Source organism: Choristoneura fumiferana, chromosome 4 (assembly GCF_025370935.1).
Source record: "Choristoneura fumiferana chromosome 4, NRCan_CFum_1, whole genome shotgun sequence".
In the NCBI taxonomy this organism is placed as follows: Eukaryota; Metazoa; Arthropoda; class Insecta; order Lepidoptera; family Tortricidae; genus Choristoneura; species Choristoneura fumiferana.
The window spans coordinates 15,091,505-15,110,096 of NC_133475.1; the positions used below are offsets into that span (position 1 = coordinate 15,091,505).

The 18,592-nt window shown below is 34.9% G+C and overlaps 2 protein-coding genes across 5 annotated transcripts in view; one reads left to right on the plus strand and one right to left on the minus strand.

Annotated features, from left to right (window-relative positions):
- The window catches only part of LOC141427542 (uncharacterized), a 60,474-nt gene that overhangs the window by 29,737 nt on the left and 12,145 nt on the right, over window positions 1-18,592 (minus strand). For 2 of the 4 annotated variants that reach the window (XM_074087079.1, XM_074087080.1), the window contains exons 4-8: window positions 18,128-18,238; window positions 16,883-16,936; window positions 13,737-13,848; window positions 12,776-12,893; window positions 12,017-12,152 (exon numbers count right to left, since the gene is read on the minus strand). In XM_074087079.1, the coding sequence (XP_073943180.1) occupies window positions 12,017-12,152; window positions 12,776-12,893; window positions 13,737-13,848; window positions 16,883-16,936; window positions 18,128-18,238 (531 nt within the window). The remainder of the gene's footprint in view (window positions 1-12,016; window positions 12,153-12,775; window positions 12,894-13,736; window positions 13,849-16,882; window positions 16,937-18,127; window positions 18,239-18,592) is intronic. The other 2 variants (XM_074087081.1, XM_074087082.1) reach the window with 2 other exon arrangements.
- Window positions 1,928-9,059, plus strand: LOC141427543 (uncharacterized). Its single transcript, XM_074087083.1, has 4 exons — window positions 1,928-2,111; window positions 2,606-2,779; window positions 3,952-4,139; window positions 6,948-9,059. The coding sequence occupies exons 1-4, from the start codon at window positions 2,080-2,082 to the stop codon at window positions 7,124-7,126; spliced, it is 573 nt and encodes a 190-aa protein (XP_073943184.1). The 5' UTR covers window positions 1,928-2,079; the 3' UTR covers window positions 7,127-9,059.

Below are 18,592 nucleotides of genomic sequence, written 5' to 3' on the forward strand. Positions count from 1 at the left end.
AAAGTTATAGGGTAGGTACTTCCGGCTGTCCTAGAAACTTGGAATTTTGCATAAAGGTAGCTCTTATAGCACAATAAATAAGAAAAATCTGAAAATCATAATTTTTCATGTCGTACTGTCTATGTGAATAAGCCATCTAAAATGACCCCACATTGCGTACATTTTGCTTATGAGCTTAAAAGGCTCTGCTAACACTGCACCATCCCCTCTGCTAACATCCCCTCGCAGGTAACATTTTCAAAAACGCTTAAACAAATATCTATTTATTTCTTATAAGTAGCCCAATGCCAAGTTTCATAAAGAACCATCGATTTATCTTCGACAATGACGATCTTCCATATAAAGTTTCATCCCCTATTTCACCCCTCACAGGAAGAATTTTTAAAAACGCGCGAACAAATATGTATTTATCTCTTATCACGTGCCCAAATACCAAGTTTCATAAAGAACCATCGATTTATCTTAGACAATGACGATCTTCCATATAAACTTTCATCCCCTATTTCACCCCCTCAAAGGAAGAATTAAAAAAAACGTGCGAACAAATATCTATTTATCTCTTTTCACGTGCCGAAATGGCAAGTTTAATAAAGATTCATCGATTTATCTTCAATAATGACGACCTTGCGTATAAAATTTCATCCCCTATTACACCCCTCACAGGTCGATTTTTTAAAAAACTCAAACAAATATAGAATTATTTCTTATTAAGTGCCTAAATGCCAAGTTTCATGGTTTTATCTTCGATAGCTACGAACTTCCACCATATAAACTTTCATCCTCTATTTCAACCCCTGAAAGCCTCTTTTTCGCGATAAAAAATAGCCTATGTTCTTTCCCAGGGTCTATTTTATCTCTGTACCAAATTTCATTAAAATCGGTTCAGCGGTTTAGGCGTGAAAGCGTAACAGACAGACAGACAGAGTTACTTTCGCATTTATAATATTAGTATGGATTTCTTATTAAGTGCCTAAATACCAAGTTTCATGGTTTTATCTTCGATAGCTACGAACTTCCACCATATAAACTTTCATCCTCTATTTCAACCCCTGAAAGCCTCTTTTTCGCGATAAAAAATAGCCTATGTTCTTTCCCAGGGTCTATTTTATCTCTGTACCAAATTTCATTAAAATCGGTTCAGCGGTTTAGGCGTGAAAGCGTAACAGACAGACAGACAGACAGACAGAGTTACTTTCGCATTTATAATATTAAGTATGGATAGTATGGATAGTATGGATGGAAGTATGGATTAGTATTAGCAACAAAATATTTATATAAAATAATGGTGGGCGGGTGTTCGATAAAGCTGTTAAAGTTCCCGTAGATCGGTTCCACACTTCGGAGAAAATGTTAGTGTGCTTTGGAATGTAACTCACACATGAAGCACCTGAACTAATACTGATCGCACACATTCAAAAACGTTTACGGTACATCGTCTCGGATCATTCGTTCATCTCTCTCACATGCATATCGTCAACCTACCTATATGATTAGAAGCAGCCGCGCATACCCCATTTATCTTACTCCCACATCACACGGCAACCATAAACCGACGTTTCAAACGCGCCAGTGCTCGTAAACTTCGAAATAAAATAAATTATTATAATCCAAGCTCTATTAAAAAGCCGAATAGAGCGACGCGGCCTTGTAGCGTCGCAAATAAAAGTTTGTTTCCATGTCGAGTCGAAGGCTGTGGAATAAGAATAGCCGTGGAGTTTGCCACCAATGACCAGGTGTAGTGTAAAGGTGTGCGTTTACGTACACAGAAGTAATGCGTCGGAGTCTGACTGAGTTTTATCAACGACGTAGACTTACTACAGAGTGAAGTTAAGATTCTAGCCGAGTGACCGTGTAGGAGTGATAAGTGCTAAGAAATCTCGTAGCACGACTGCGTACAAGATGACGTGAGCTGTTAACAACGGTCTGTTCTGTTTATTTTCATCATTACGTCATCTTCCTAATTGAAACCATTTTTAGTCTTGAAATTTTAAGCACTTTACGGTTGTTCTGTGAACATTTAGCGGTTTAGTATCGTGTAGTAAAAAGAACACGCAGTTTAGTGCACACAAGTGAACGAAGATGTTGAAAGCATGCTGGGATTGTGTGACGGGGTATGATTTGATTCTAAATGTTAACTAAGTTACCTACATATGTAGATGTGGTGTATTTTGTTATTAGGGTTTCCCCGTGGAACTACTCATCCTCATTTTCGGACGTTTGCTAAGTGTCAATGTCAACCAACAATGCGTAGCGTAACGTCAAAATAATGTGTTTCAAGGTTAAGATAAGCAGTAAGTTCTAGTGAGTGTTTGTGTAAAAGTTAGTAAAAGAAATCGTGGATTTTCTTCACAACTGCAATAATACTTTTGATAAAATTTTGATGTTTAAGTAGTCACTTCTAAAAACATCGGATTCGGGCGAGAACATGTAAAACTTTCATCAAGTGTTAGGTTAGTTCTCTAAAGTGCGATTATCCTTTTCCTCCAAATTGCAGTCTATTATCTAATAAAATTGTTGCGGTTATATGAACAGAGTGTTAACCCAATGACCGGTAAACACATTTATCCAAATTTTGCCTTTAACACTTTGTTACTTATTGATTTAGAAGTGGCGCTTTACGGGACGGCGGGGATAACGAAGTCAGTTATGGCACTCAGTTGAATGGGGACAGTCAGAGAGTTCCGTTGAGGACGGGAGAGAGAAACATGTTCGTCCTACCGCGAGCGGTCAACGACGGAGACAGTATTACTGTCTCTGGAACCTTCAATAACCCAGAAAGGTATTTTTATTTTTTTACTTTTATTAATAAATACCTTAATTTGATAAAAATTTCATATTATTTACAAAAAAAATATGTTTCAATTGCACACAAAATACTTGTTTACTTACATTAATTTTGGATACAATCACATTAATTATTTTTTGGTTATTAAAATTTGTATTGGAATTTAAATTTCTTTTTTTAATTCTATAAAATTATGAATGAAATTTATAAATACCACCCAAAAGAAAAGGGGCCACCAAGTTTCATTAGTAAAATGAAAACATAAAATTTAATGTCTAAAAAAATAAAAATACATAATACACTACATAAAAAAATAAATCAATACAAATACTTTTCATTCAATTAAATGTCATATAAAAATAAAAATGCAAACATATCTTTGATTTAATTTTACTGATGAAACAAAGTGGCCTTTATTTTCTTTTGGTATAGTTTAGTACTAATGAGTTTTTGATCTTACTTATTTGACAGCAATGATATAGAAAATTCTTTAGTACTTCTCTATAATTGTTTGGCTTTGACCTTAACAACCGGATAGCCCAGTGGTTACAAAATCTGACAATGAAACTTGAGGTCCTGGTCTGGGCAGATAATTGTATAATATTTACAAATTTTTGCTCTTGAGTATTTGGTGTTTCATATGTACTTAGGTATTTAAATAAAATACATACTATTTTAGTATGTTTATCCCTTGCCCGGTAACCATAACACAAGCTTTGTTTGCAAGTACTTTGGGACTACATCAATACGGTATTTGACTATTTTGTATATGTTTTATAAATTAAAACTACACAATGCCTGTTATCGAACAGACAAACAATTTTGAAGCTATCTTTACAAATAACAAAGTTATAAAGGTTTGAAATTCAAGATTAGACAAAGAAAGACATACTGGCATGTGACGTCGCACGCCAGTAACGCCATACTTGCTGCATAGAGAAAAGCGTTTGAGAAAGAGACAGGTATATAGATTTTTCAAAAAACACTAAATCTAATTTTCAACCGATTTCAATTTTCTTATCGCTAAACACTATCTGTTTATCTATATTTTCATATTAATATTAAGATATGGCAAAATAAGGAGTTGTCAAATACCGTATTGGCGTTGTGTCCTGTGATATTCATTTTATTTACCAAAGTAACATACCAAACTGTATTACTTTCAGGTTCACAGTGAATTTGTTAACTGGATATACTAGTCCAGATTATAACAATATTGCCTGCCAACTGGAAGCCAATTTCCCTTCACCATCCAATAGTACAAATGGCATCATACTTAGAATGATAGACAATGGCCAGACAGAGGTGATAAACGGAACTTACATGAACCACGATGTTGCAAGTTTGATGACAGGTAGGTAATATTATATAACACTAGCTTTTGCCCGCGACTTTGTCTACCAAGAATTTGTTCAGCTATCACGCGGGAACTATGCAATTTTTCAGGATAAAATTATCCCATGTCTTTCCCAGGGTCTTAAATACCAAAACCAAGCATACCAAATTTTATCGCAATTGGTACAGCGCTTTAAGCGTGAAGAGGTAACAGACAGACATTTATTTTGTCATGTATATGCGTTATTAATATGGATTAGATAACTGAATGGTCTAAGTCCAAATATACTTAATTAAAAGTTAGAATAATAAATGCGGCGTTATCTGGGAAAAGGTACCTTGTTGTCGGTTCTAGTTTCCTCGCAGCGAATTCACTGCGCGCTCGCCTCGCTTTCAACTCTCCCGCAAATCGCTAGTGTGATAAGGCCCTTATTGACGAGTTACGCCAATTTGTGTCTTTAGAAGTTGATTTATAATAATAATAATAATAACGACTAATAGTTACAACTACAAATCAAAAGCATTTTTATTTTATTCTTAACTATGTCACTAAACATTTTACGTCCGACAATAAGGTACCTTTTCAAATACCATAATCATTAACAGCCTTATTCATAAAAAGTTAGAGCCTCCTTGAAGGCCCGATGCTAAAAAACATGATTCATAAACGTCTGTTAGCGCTAATCAGTCGATCAAGGCTCTGCTAAAGTTAGAGGACCGTAGACCCTGCTTTATCTCTCTGCTAAGTCACAAAATGGCCGCCACAAGTTTGAACAGCTGACTTTGACTAGAGCAAAAAACCATAGGTACCGAAGATATTTATAGTGAAGGCAGGGCTACGCAGATTAAAAAAAAACAGGAAAATTTATTTTCAAGAATTTGTATTTAAATATCCTCTTAATTAGCAACAATAAATTAACAATAAATATGAAAAAAAAATAATAAGGATGATTAACATAATTATGGCTTTTTGCACAACATAAACATGCGGATCGGAAATGGCAGGAAAACAAACATCTCGCTTTTTATTTTTTTTCCTGGAAATTTGCTGTCACTGCTGTCAATTTTTTTTTTTTAATTATCGATTAGGCCATTTTTTGTCTTTGATTTGTCAAGGTGGCCAACATAACGCGTCCAATCCGTCTATCAGCAGCTCAACAACTAGCAGACTGCTAGCAAGCGTTTATGAATCATACTTCTTGACAACCGTCTAACAAGCTTAATCAGTCTGCTAAGTAACAGACCGATCAAACCTCAATTAAGGATTTTTTATGAATAAGGCTGTTAGTGTTTGTTGAGACAAAATTATAGGTTTTTGGTAAGAGTTTTAATACTACAGTGTTCTTAAATTAAGACTATTAAAATTAATCGTAAGTTATTAGTCGTTTTCAAATGATATCACTTCATATCACTAAATATTTTACCACCGACGATAAGGTCCTTTTTCGAAAATATATAGTGATTGTACCAACTTTTTACTAAACTTTACCTTGAAATTTGAGACTGAAAAAAAAACTACTTTTTTAAGATTTGTTGTGTTAATTTGATCTCTTTTGGCTATGTTTTAGCGTAATAAATATAAACGTTTGTTGATTTTGACTGTTTAATTTACATTTGTAAACCACAAAGTTATTTTTGTTAAAGTATTTTTTTATATATAATAAACAACGTTAATTCAAAACGGAGTATTTCTTATTTAGTGTCCAATTACGCATAATATTTTTTCCTTCGATAAAATCCAATGGAAATATACTATAAATAGAAAATTAAGTAAAAAATCCATCAACCTTTTTTTTACTTTATGCATTTTGGCAAGGAAAAAAGGAAAAAAGTTGTCCAATACGGTATTTGACTATTTTGTATATGTTTTATAAATTAAAAGTACATAATGCCTGTTATCGAATAGAAAAAAAAATTAAGCTACCTTTACAAATAACAAAGTTATGAGGGTTTGAAATTCAAGATAAGACAGAGAAAGACATACTGGCATGTGACGTCACACGCCAGTACCGCCATACTTGCTGCATATAGAAAAGCGTTTGAGAAAGAGACAGGTCTTCGTCTCAGGTTATTATCTTAAAAATATGTTATTTGAAGTATATTATCAAAAGTAAATAAAATCAAAGTTCAAGCTATTTGAAGAATATTTATTTAGAGTGGGCACAACTTTACATTATTAATCTTATTCTTTTTTACAAGTTAGTATGTTAGGTTTCCGTATCCGAACGGTCAAAATGGAGCCCTATTGCTGTTACTCACGTGTTTTTCCATCCATCCATCCATCCGTCTGTTTATCGGGTTTTATAGCTAACCAGTTGAAGCTAACTTCGATTTTTTTATCTAAAAGTCGGACTCACATTTGGTCGTTTTTTTTTTTAGTCATCAACTATAAAGTCTATGATAATTGTTAAATTGAAATGATGATAGAATAGCAATGAATATAGAGCAAGATTGGCCAAACTCATCAGTCCTGCAGGCCACCGTGGCCTGCGAAAGCATTTTAATTTGCCCGCCAACGCGTTGGTCGGCTAGCCTCTCTTCTTTGTGTATAACTTTAGTCGTTAGGTACCCCTTAAAATAGTGGCCTGTCGCCGCCTCAGATTCATAAAATCTATTGGCCAGCCTTATAATAGAGGTATGGCATGATAAGATTTTATTTCCTTGTCACCATATTTAGCACTATTGATGACAATGCCCATGGAAAAGTTTCACATTTGGTGATGTCAGTCTGACTAATAACCATCTTCCATATTTCGACCCTTTTTTGTTGGATTTAAAAATAAGTACGTACCTACAATAATTTATAATATTTTAATGTTCTTTGCAGGTTCAACATTCGAGATTACTTTTAAATTTGAAACAGGCAATAGAGGGGACACACTGTCGATATTTGTGAAAAATTCTATTTTAGAAGAATTTATTCTGAAACACCAATTTGACCAAATCAGCTTCTTGGAATTACGGGGTGATGCTAATGTCAATGGTCTAGCTTTCCAGTTTGCGTAATAAATAATAAGGATTAACCCCTTATTTATAAAAAAATACCAACCTGCTAAATCAAAATGGAAGATTATATGCTCAATGGGCAAAGCTAAATGTCAACGAGACAAATTAACGAATGTTAATATAAACACTTAAAACATGTGTTTATAAATAAGATGGTGTGATTAAACATGTAAGTTGGCGGTCGTATGCAAAATCGGGTGGTCAGTTTACAGTAGATGACACCATTTGGTGTGGTCAGCAGGGCTACTACGAAACTCGAAACTCGAAGTTCGTGTCGTGCGGTCCCTCTGACACTTATACTATTTAATACAAGAACGAGAGGGACGGTACGATACGAACTTCAAGTTTCGAGTTTCGTAGTACCTAGCCCTGCAGAAACGGTTACTTTCGTTTTTCGTTTAACATAATTTGAATTATATTAAATAACATACAAATCAAGGATTTAAAACGCTCTTTTTGATTTATAAGGCATATAGTATAAGTCACAATGAAACATGTCAATGCAAGGGACGAAGGCTATAGCTGTCAAAGGCAAACTGGCCGTCTAATTGCGAATTCTGCATTCTCGTCAACTTATATCTTTAACTTAATTATTATGCACAGTTTTATGCACATTTAGAAAACAATGTACGATATCATAATAATGCAAAGGTTACTAGTCGTCTAAGAGTCGTATTTGTACTATTAATTATAATTTTCGAACCTTTATGGAGCCATTTCGTGCGATAATTTAATTACAAATAAGTTGCTGGAGATTTTTAAGGTTAATTTAAAAAAAAAATATGGGCTGACTTTGAGTGAGCGACTTTATGTGGTTTAAAAAACATTAAAATACAATGCATTCCCCAGAGCGCGAAAGCTATTCATATTTAAAGAAAGATTACAAATTCGATTTATATGTTTAGTTTATTCTCGCCTTAATCACTTCTGATAGTATTGTATCGACACAATTCATGTTGATTGTGGTTTGTAGGTTGTACATAACAGTATTTGTCTTTATTTAAAATGTATAATTTAGTATCGATATTGTAACTGTTGTCTGTTTATTATTAGTTTGTGTAAGTGTTAGTTTGAATCCCGCCGTTTTATACGTAGTGGAGTTAATTTCCGTTTATTGACATGTCAAGCTATGAGCATGACAAAAAGTTCAATATTAATTGATAAAATAAGCGAGTAATTTATTGTTTTATGGCTACTATGACAATTTTATTAGAAAACAGTTCATGAAGCGATGCGATGTAGGTACATACATTAAATAAAATGTAACGAAAATATCTTGAAGTGAAATAAACCGGATCACGTCTTTAATCGAGTTTAGCTCAACATGTTGCGGGCTAATTCATGCCGAACATGTCGAACTAAACTGGATTAAAGACGTGAATTATCCAGTTTATTTCATTAAGTATGGGTGAGTCACGGTACGTTACGTTACGTTACGTTACGTACGTACGTTTCAGTTTCATGTTCGAAAATCACTTGATCTAATTTAAATTCGCTTTTGTTAAAGGCTTGATAAAAGGGTTATTAATACATTACATTACACGCTTTGTAAAAGTATCGATCATTTACGTAGGGGCCGTCGATTTTATTATAAAATTGTAATATTCATAACGTGTTCGTGCACACTTAACACTTATTATCAGATGTTGCACCTTTTATTTCAACAATCGGTCATATCCGCTGATAAAACTATGAGTGCTGTTTACAAAGAATAAAGGATGTAAAATGTCTACAAGTATTATCTTTATTATATGCATTATCTAGTCTAAAAACAATAATTACCTACCTAATCACAACACAATATAAAAAGATGGTCAAGGTTATTCTCAAGCTATTTAAGTTGAAGCTAATTACGCAAAGTTGCAAAACAAACATCAGAATAAAATGTATTTGTAAATGACTGGTAAGAAAATAATAAAAATAACAAACCTAATTTTTTTTTCTTCATATGTCTTGATTTAGAGAAATATGAAGCCTCCTAAATTACATACCCACGGAAAGAAGAATCAGACCTTGTACTGTGAAACTAAAATTTAATTTAAATCGTTTGTTAAAAATATGACCACTGTTAATTTCATTTTTGTTCATACAAATTAAATGTAATTTTCAATGTATGCGATACAATACTAAATTGACGGCACATTGAATAATTTAATTTAGAGATGTCAAATATAAATGTCAAAAATTATTTCAAGGCCCCCGTACCAAGAGACAGCGATAACACCGCCATGTCACATGTCCGATGCACTGATTTTACAATTAAACTTGGAGGATCAATAATTGATCTAAATTTAGGTTTTTTGAAAATATTACATACAATACAAAAGTAGCTGAGTTTCGTGAGTAGAATCAGTTGAATTTAAAGCCCCATGATCAGAGACATCCTGTATAAAACTTACAGGAACTTGACGGCAATGTTTGAGTTGATGACGATTTTGAATGGATCCTGACTGTTAGATTACTCAAACTTAGTAGAGTTCTAGATACTAGATTACGTTTTTCCTTTTTAATATTTATTTAAAGTTTTTAAGGCAGTGTTTTTTTTAATATGATTATTATTATTATTTTAATATTTGTGATATTTGATATCATGGATTTTTTGCCTACTATGCTATATCTATCTATTGATGGTATAAAAGTAAAAAGCAGTAGAATCTGAAAACCGGTACACCTGCATGTTCAGATTATTTCTTGCAAACATCCGTTTGTAGGCTAGAGGATTTATTCCATATTACTAAAAGTTAGAACATCCTTATGTTATTATGTACAACTAATAATTAATAACATCTCTAGGAACTTCATTATTTACAGTCTATATTCCCTTCGGGGAATACTACAGGAATAGTGCATAATATTATATCACATTGACGTAAATATGTTTTATCTCATTCACAATAATATTTATGAATGAAATAATACCTATTGCTCACCTTGTAATTTTAATAATTTGTTTTCTGTATCGTTTACTATGTCTGGTGTACAATAAAGAGTCTTTGTATTGTATTGTATTTGTACCTATTGAATAACTTTACAGCTAACTGCTGCATAAATACAAACAGGCAAGGCTAAGCAACTATTGTTTCTTTAGTAACCTCGGAGTTATATCCTCACAAATGTTTTTTTCCCGTAACACGAAGGAGCAGGAAAGACGTGATTTTGTTTAAGTAATTTATTATTTATTCTCATTAAATACGAATTATAAAGCCGTGGTGGCCTAGTGGTTTGACCTATCGCCTCTCAAGCAGAGGGTCGTGGATTCAAACCCTGGCTTGCACCTCCGAGTTTTTCGAAATTCATGTGCGGAATTACATTTGAAATTTACCACGAGCTTTGCGGTGAAGAAAAACATCGTGAGGAAACCTGCACAAACCTGCGAAGCAATTTAATGATGCGTGTGAAGTTCCCAATCCGCACTGGGCCCGCGTGGGAACTATCGCCCAAGCCCTCTTGTTCTGAGAGGAGGCCTGTGCCCAGCAGTGGGACATATATAGGCTGGGATGAAACGTTTTCAGGAAAAGTACACAATACTTTACACACACTACACTTTACTATTACTTTAACACTTTATACTTTTACAATAGTACACAATACTTTTTGGGTTTCCTAGACAACTTTCCGTTAAGGCACAAGTTCAACCGTCGACTGTAGCGAGAAGAGTGTTTATTAGAAAAAGTTGTCGCTCGACTACAAAACCCATAAAAAAAATATCCTAAAAACACTATTCTCGCTACTCGCCGGCGGTGGGACTAATGCCGAACCTGAACCAGTGTTTTTTAGCACAAGCAGTGGCGTCGCAAGAGAGTTTTAGTTACCGGGAGAGTGAGATAAGCCTGAGTCAGGTATGTATTAGAATGCAACACCTCGCAGTTACTTAGTCGACACGAGTTAGCTATACTTGCCATCACAGTGGATACGTTAAAAATATTGATAATGAGGTTCCGGTGTGGGATAATTACGGTGTAACGCAACGCAACACTTCTTGGAATTTCTCTCCTAATATGCTCTTTATTTCTTTCTCTGACGTAGTAATAGCACCTAAGTGGCCACAAAAAGCCAATTCCAGAGCTGTTGTTCTATGTAACTAGATTTTCTGGGAATATATATATTCATGACGGGTTATTTCCCGTACGGCTACGTCAATAAAGACAAATCATCTTTGATTCTTGTTGTTCAAATATTAATTAAATATGAACAGTGTAATAAAACTAATATTAGTAAAACAATATTGTATTAATCATTAAATAAAAATAACATTCTATTATTACGTCAAGTCGCGACGTTTATGGCCATTACAATTTAATTAATTTAACCACAAACGTATACGAGAGAAAATCCGAATCTCAATATAGGTACAGTCGAAACATGTGGGCAAAAATGTTATCAAAAATATACGAAAACGACTATTGTTAACGGCATAGAAGGGTGTTTAGATATTTTTGATTGTTATTTATCTCACAAGTTTATGAACTCGACTGTACAGTAACCAGCAACAATGGACACAACAAAGCGTGCATAAATCCCACTAATATTATAAATGCGAGTTTGTGTCTGTTTGTTTGTTACTTTATCATGTCTAAACCGCTGAACCGATTTAGATTAAATTCGGTATACAGATAGTTTGAGTCCCGGGGAAGGAAATAGGATAGTTTTAATCTTTTAATTCCGGAAAATTGCATAGTTCCCCCGGGATAGCAGGAACCGAATTCTACGCGGATGGAGTCACGGGTAACGGCTAGTATCTGATATTTCTCGGGCAGGTGGTAGGACGTGTGAGATATTTTTGCACGCTCCACTGCGGCAGATATTAATGCAGGTAACCTTACAAGTAATAAAAAGAACGCAAGGTAAGGTAAAGTGTATAATACGGTAATGATTGGAAAAGGTACTCACCGACCGTAGTATATCGCACGAACGTCTCCTGGTTGTCCATCATTGCGTCAACGGCTTGTTTCTCGCAGTACAGAGCCGTTATGACCGCTATACTGGGTTGCCGCGACGAACACAGCGTAGGCATTTGTTTCACCACCTGGGACGATAGCATGATATTATAAGCCAGTAAGGGTTTTAAAAGTGTTCCGAGTATAGGGTAAATCGTCAATTACTGGCCACCGTTCAATAACTGGCCACCTTATACTAAAAATGAATTCTGGTCAGTAATTGACGATTTACCCTAGTTGATTATGGTTGGAAAAGTAATAGGTGTCAACATCATTATCATCATCAGCCGGAAGACGGCCACTGCCGAACAAAGGCCTCCCCCTTAGAATACCACGATGAACGACAACTCGCCACTTGGATCCACGGAGGCCTGCGAACGCTTCAACTTCTGCTTCGTGTTCGTCACTAGAGTACTTTTCTCCCCAAACGGCTATTTGTTCTTCAAGCAATGTGGCCTGTCCATCGCCATGTCAACTTGCATATTCTTCGTGCCATGTGACTTTAATTCTCCGGCGAATTTCCGTATTCTCGATTCTATCGCGCAAAGAAACTCTAATCATAGCTCTCTCCATAACTCATTGAGTGAAAAATTTGGCGAAATGAAATGATACCAAAAACACACATTATCCGAATAGATAGACTCCTTTTTTAAGTCGGTTAAAAATGCATTCAAACTGTTAGTGTATTATGTTGAATAAACTAAAGTTTCACCTGTGTATCAACACTATGCTGGCGTATGTAAAGTCCCTCCGACATGGCCCGGGTAAGACCTTTTTCTTCCAATGCTTCTAGTGCATCTTTTACTTCTGCCTTCGACCATTTTCCGCTACTGCAAAATATAATAAACTATTAGCTACTTAAAGGATATCAATGTGCGAAATTATAGCATTAACTAGTACGTGAGGCACAGATAACCAGGTTAGATTATCTGAAATTCTAATATTATTTATTTTCGAGTCGATCAACTTTGTCTTGTATCTTGTTGCCATGGTCCCCTGTCCCCTGGAAAACTCTTTAAAACTATGAGTTTCTAACGCACATAAAATCAAAAACTGTCACATAAAATCAAAATTTTGGGGCTTTTATGTTAAGTAATACAGAGTAATCGAGCATTTTTTTCTCCATTTTTCTTTATATATAACACAAAAGCCCCAATTTTTTGAGTTACGACAGTTTTTTAATTTCATGTGCGAATGTTTTCTGCGGTTAAAATTTATCATCATCTGTGGTCATTTTTGTAGTAGTTACAAGCTAATTATTGTATGGACTATCTCCTAAGCACATTAAGCTTAGGTACCTATATTATAATTATAACAGTATTTTTAAGAAATTCTTTCATGGTTGCCTCTCGGACAACGGGACAGACCAATAAAGAAGAAAACGTTGATTGAACCTTTTTTATTAGCATAACGTTTGCTTAAAGAAATCTATTTTTTTAAAACGAAAATCATTTCAAGGGCTGGACGGGATTCGAACCCGCATCTCTTGATTATAAGCGTCGAGTATGCTACCAACGTATTATGCGTTAACTTCTGAATAAACCTCGCAAGCTGTGTGTATATGACAAAACAAGCGCAGAGTAGGTACCCAATCTTTAAAAAAATGTGACTTCTTCCCAGACCCAGTTTCTGGACCAAGGGGTACCTGGATAATATAACTCTTTGCAACTTACGTAATAAAGTCATCAACGGTCAACGGGTTTGGATACGCGTTCTCAATCATATCCAGCACTCTCTGTTCCGATATCACAGGCGTTTGGTTCGCCACATTGTCTTCTATGAAAACTGCAAACAGAAACACTTATTAATAACTTAATTCCGCTACAACATCTGAAATGTGCTAATAAGATGTGACACTAGTATAAGTACAGGTACAGAGACTGCTACGTTCAGAAACTGTGTTGAGATGGTTAGAAATTCAAAATGTAAGGAGAGACATCGCAAAATCTGATCACTAAAGACGGAACTGAGAGAACCCAACATTTTGACCAAAAACATCAATCAGCTTTTCCTACACTAAATGGTAGTCTAGGATCATCAGAAATCACTACACCCATCATTATCATCATCATCATCATCATCAGCCGGAAGACGTCCACTGCCGAACAAAGGCCCTTAGGACGCCACAATTAACGACAACTCGCCACTTGCATTCACCGGTAGCCCGCAACTCTAACGATGTCGTCAGTCCATCTAGTAATTCCACTAGATTCTAGTGGAAGACATGCCAACGCTTCGTCTCGAGAATTTTCAACTCGAGAATTTTCTCCCCCAATGGCTATCTGTTCTTCGATGTGGCCCGCCCAATGCAACTTGCATTCTCTTCGAGTATGTCGGTGACTTTCGGAGAATTTCTGTATTCCGGATTACTCTGATATATACAATGCCAAAAAAAAAATTATTCAGGATGATTTTTGATGTCGGACTGATGCTCGGCAAAGAGCTCGAAGCAAAATTACCTTGGTTACGCTAGAATGCTCGCTAAAACCCTCCTGTTTATTTTGTGAATTTTTACCTGTAATAATATTCGCTACAATACTCATTACAAATGAATGCATAAGTTTATCAGAACTTTAAGAACCTGTGAGTGCAAGCGAGACAACAATTGTTGCGTCTATGTTTGGGACGGTTTTTGCTATGGTTTTTTGCTTTGCTTTTGGTTTTTGATATTTATTATTACGATATGAATAGTTTTTGAAACTGAAAATATTCCCCGTGCCGTCTCAAATGATCACATAAGCATGTTTTTACAGACTTTGCCATTAATTAGTTCACGTCACAGACTCTGCAAGCAAGGTGCAGTAGTGAAAGGCTGACGAATCACGATAAATGTTTAAAATAAGTTAAAATTGCTTCTTGGCTTAGTGTTTAAATTTAAGCACTACTTCAAAATTATATCCTTATACTAATATGTGGAATAAATAGGTAAAGAGGTAGGTCTTATATACAGGGGGAAATCTTTGGAACCACTAAAATCGTTTTTAACGTTTACTAATATGTATAAAGATAAAGCTGCATTATCTCTGGTTAACATAGGCTACATTTTACCCCGAAAAACATAATAAGTAGTTGAATTTTAAATACACTAAAAGCATAAAATAATTATTCTTATAATACATATTTAAATTTAATATCTAAGTTATGCAATCTTAATATGATACGAAGCATTATATACGGCTATAGATTTTAGAAATAAATCAACAGACGAGTCATGCAATTATAGTTGGCATACCATCGTCTAGCGTGTAGGATGAGTGGAAGAATTTTGTTAATAACCTACGATTCGATAATATCTCCCAATCATATACAATACATACATGGGCGTAGAACGTATGAGAGAAAATGTTTCGTAGTGAGGTTTACAACTGAGTTCTTGTTTCAGCTTGATTATCATAGCATATAAGTTACAGCGGACCCCATTAATTTACTGTGAACCGTCCTTGACCGTACTAGTTTGAAGTCGGTGCATCAGCACTAGCCAGCAGAAGTGGACCTATTAGTCGCCTACCTGATGGGCTTTTATTACTCCTCCTGGTTCATGCTGAGGTACCGACATCAAACTGGTACCTAGATTAAGGCACATTAAGGTAAATAAAAATGTTTTTTTTTTTCTTTTTAGTTATTTCGGCGGTTTAATTTTTTGTTAAATAGTTTTTATTATGGCTCCGTACCTCAAAAGGAAAAACAGAACCCGTATAGGATCACTTTGCTGTCCGTCGGTCTGTAAAGACCCTTTATCTCGGGAAGACGTGGAGATATCGAGTTGAAATTAAAACCAAATTTCTAAGTTAAGGTAAAAAAAAGACACCAATTTGTAGGGTATTTTCCGTGGACCTAGAACTATGAAATTTGAACTGGATATTCATAAATACCTACAAATTTGTACGGAACCCTCGGTGGGCGAAACCGACTTGCACTTGCCGGTTTTAATTGATTTGTTTCAAATAAAAGAAAATATATCTTTATACCTACTTCTACTGAACTACAAGCACGTTGAATGATTACTCGTAGATGTTATGAAATTATATACGCTACTGAGGAATGGACAGTTATTATAATGGTTGGGTTTGTTAGGAAACTGAGGCCGTATTGTCTAACGTGGTGACGTTCGCGACCGCATGCTTTATCTCTTTCTACTTTCATCCTACATCGTGTGAGAAAAAAGTGGAGACAACGATTTTGATTCCAATACTTAGTCAATACTATAGGAAAAAAATAGCATATTTTGGCGGCAAAATATGACATGTACACCGTTCTATACTTGTTCGTTCTAAATTGTTCAATGTTTTCAACAAAAACCTTAATATATTCTCTCGAATATACTCATTCGATTCAGCGCAAAAAATTACACAATTGACACCTCACTCGCCTAGTTTGTAAATTGCATTTTTTTAAAAGTCCCCCCCTGCCCATACCCTCTGGGAAGAGGTTAGGACCCTAAAATTTTGGTAGGACTCAGCAGATCCTCATTTCTAGTGCCAAGATAGTTATAAAAAAAGTTTCTTTGATGTATATATTTCGCCGCCAAACTGTCATATTTAGTCCTACTTTACCTGTAGTACAGGTGTGTTAGACAATAAGGCCTGTGATTAATCAGGACCTACACTGTACATACACTTCACTAGTTGATTCATGATGCTTTTAGTCAACCATTACATAAATAAAATCATCATTAACATCTAAGTACCTAAATTACCTACTTCATACTTAAAAGAAATGTGTATTATGTGAAGAAAAAGTAAGTTTTTTTTTCAATAATTAATTACAAGATAAGGCCATGCAGTCACTCAAAATAAGAAATTATAATTTGTATACATACAGCCATTACTATAGACGTAAGTATATGTCTTACTTGAAATAACGCCATTTGATTCTGTATGATAGATAAAAAATACAATGAATATATTATTATGCAGCAGAAAAAAATGAATATATAATCCAGCCACCAAAGAGGCATTACAATTACAATCCTAATTAATATTCCATCAAGAAACCGCACTGCGATAAAACCACAAATGATTACCCATTAGTTAGCAAAATGCGTAGGTATAGTCAGCGTCAAAGTAGTGGATCACTTTTTAATTTGCCACATTAACTGTTGTCAATCTTGTCCATACAATTTACGTGTGTGGCGGTAAAAAGACCAGTTACAAAAGTTTGCAGCTATTTTGCAAGGTACAAATGCAAGCGCAGGTAGCTCTCAGGTTGTTGCACATAAAACATTGCCTTAAATATTTAATTTATAATTGTTCCCTTGCTAAGCCTTTCCTGCAGCGTGCTGCAGCGGAATAATTCCCTATCCCGTAAGAATTTGGAAAAATCAGCCTTTGACTTGACTTGACGAACATTGATATCTTAATCCTGACTGACTGACTCATCAACGTCCAGTCCAATCTAAAAACTAGGACCTAGAAAGCTGAAATTTTACATATACGAGTAGGTTCCTCTTATGGCGTAGAGAAGGTATAAAAAGCTTTTTGAAAGTGACCCGTTATTTACGTCATTGCCTTAAGATTAAGATTGATGACCCCTGGTCTAATTAATTTACTATTCCAAGATCTTGTGTCTGTAAAGAAAGCAATTAGTAGAAACAGAGCGCCCCATTTGCTACGTACATATGTTGATTGCTTTTCCCCATGTATTAATTGGTTTCAGAAACGTATGTACTTAAATCTTTGTTCTAATTAACATTTATGAACCAATTACACGAAGCTAGTAGTTGTGCCAGTAGCATTGCAATTCACATAGCGGGGCTGCAGAGCAAGTAGTTACAAGCGATCGCGACCGATTCAGCGCTGTAATGTAATGCTACTGGCACAACTTTAGTGCCTTTGTCTAAATGGACCATTAGAGATGTTTGACTGACAAGCATTGTCAATATTCAATTAGGAAAGACTCGACCACATTTTACCACTACTTGTAAGGTGTTTTTTAAATATGGACATTTCTTTACATGTAGGGTAGGACCCATAATATGTAACTACTGCTGATATTATCATATTCGAAATCAATATCTATGAAAAAAAGATAATTTATAATTTTAGTTTCAAATGTAGATACAAACCAGGTGGCGGTGTCCCACTTCCCTCCTGTCGTAATTCTATTTCTAATATCTTCAGTTGGAGATATTTGTGTTGCATCAGTTTTATTATCTTTTTTATGAATCCCACGTAATCTGAAACGTAAAAACCAGACTTATATAATAAATCCTACTGCTGTAAAGAAATACTCGGTTAGGTAGAGCTGTAAGTTTTTCAAGTGAACAACAATATTTTTAATTTCGTCTCCTTTACGTTCATTGATATTGAATGGACCTCCGCAAAATAACGTTTAGCGTTTTAAGAGTATTTATAGCATGGGAAAAGTATTATGGTTTTTGTATGATTGAATTCAATCTGTTAAGTCACTATTCAATCGCAACCAAACAAAAGAAATACCTGAGAGTTTTTTTTGCCTTTGTGCCTTTTATTTATTATTATTCTGTATATGTTTAGATTGTAGAGGGGGAACACTTGTCGAACAAAAATTA

What these genes read in the sequence shown, in the direction of transcription:
- LOC141427543 (XM_074087083.1), top strand. Translation starts at nt 2,080, where the DNA reads ATGTTGAAAGCATGCTGGGATTGTGTGACGGG. An exon ending in TGCTGGGATTGTGTGACGGG is followed by an intron (nt 2,112 to 2,605) that starts GTATGATTTGAT and finishes TTATTGATTTAG; the next exon opens with AAGTGGCGCTTTACGGGACG. An exon ending in ACCTTCAATAACCCAGAAAG is followed by an intron (nt 2,780 to 3,951) that starts GTATTTTTATTT and finishes TATTACTTTCAG; the next exon opens with GTTCACAGTGAATTTGTTAA.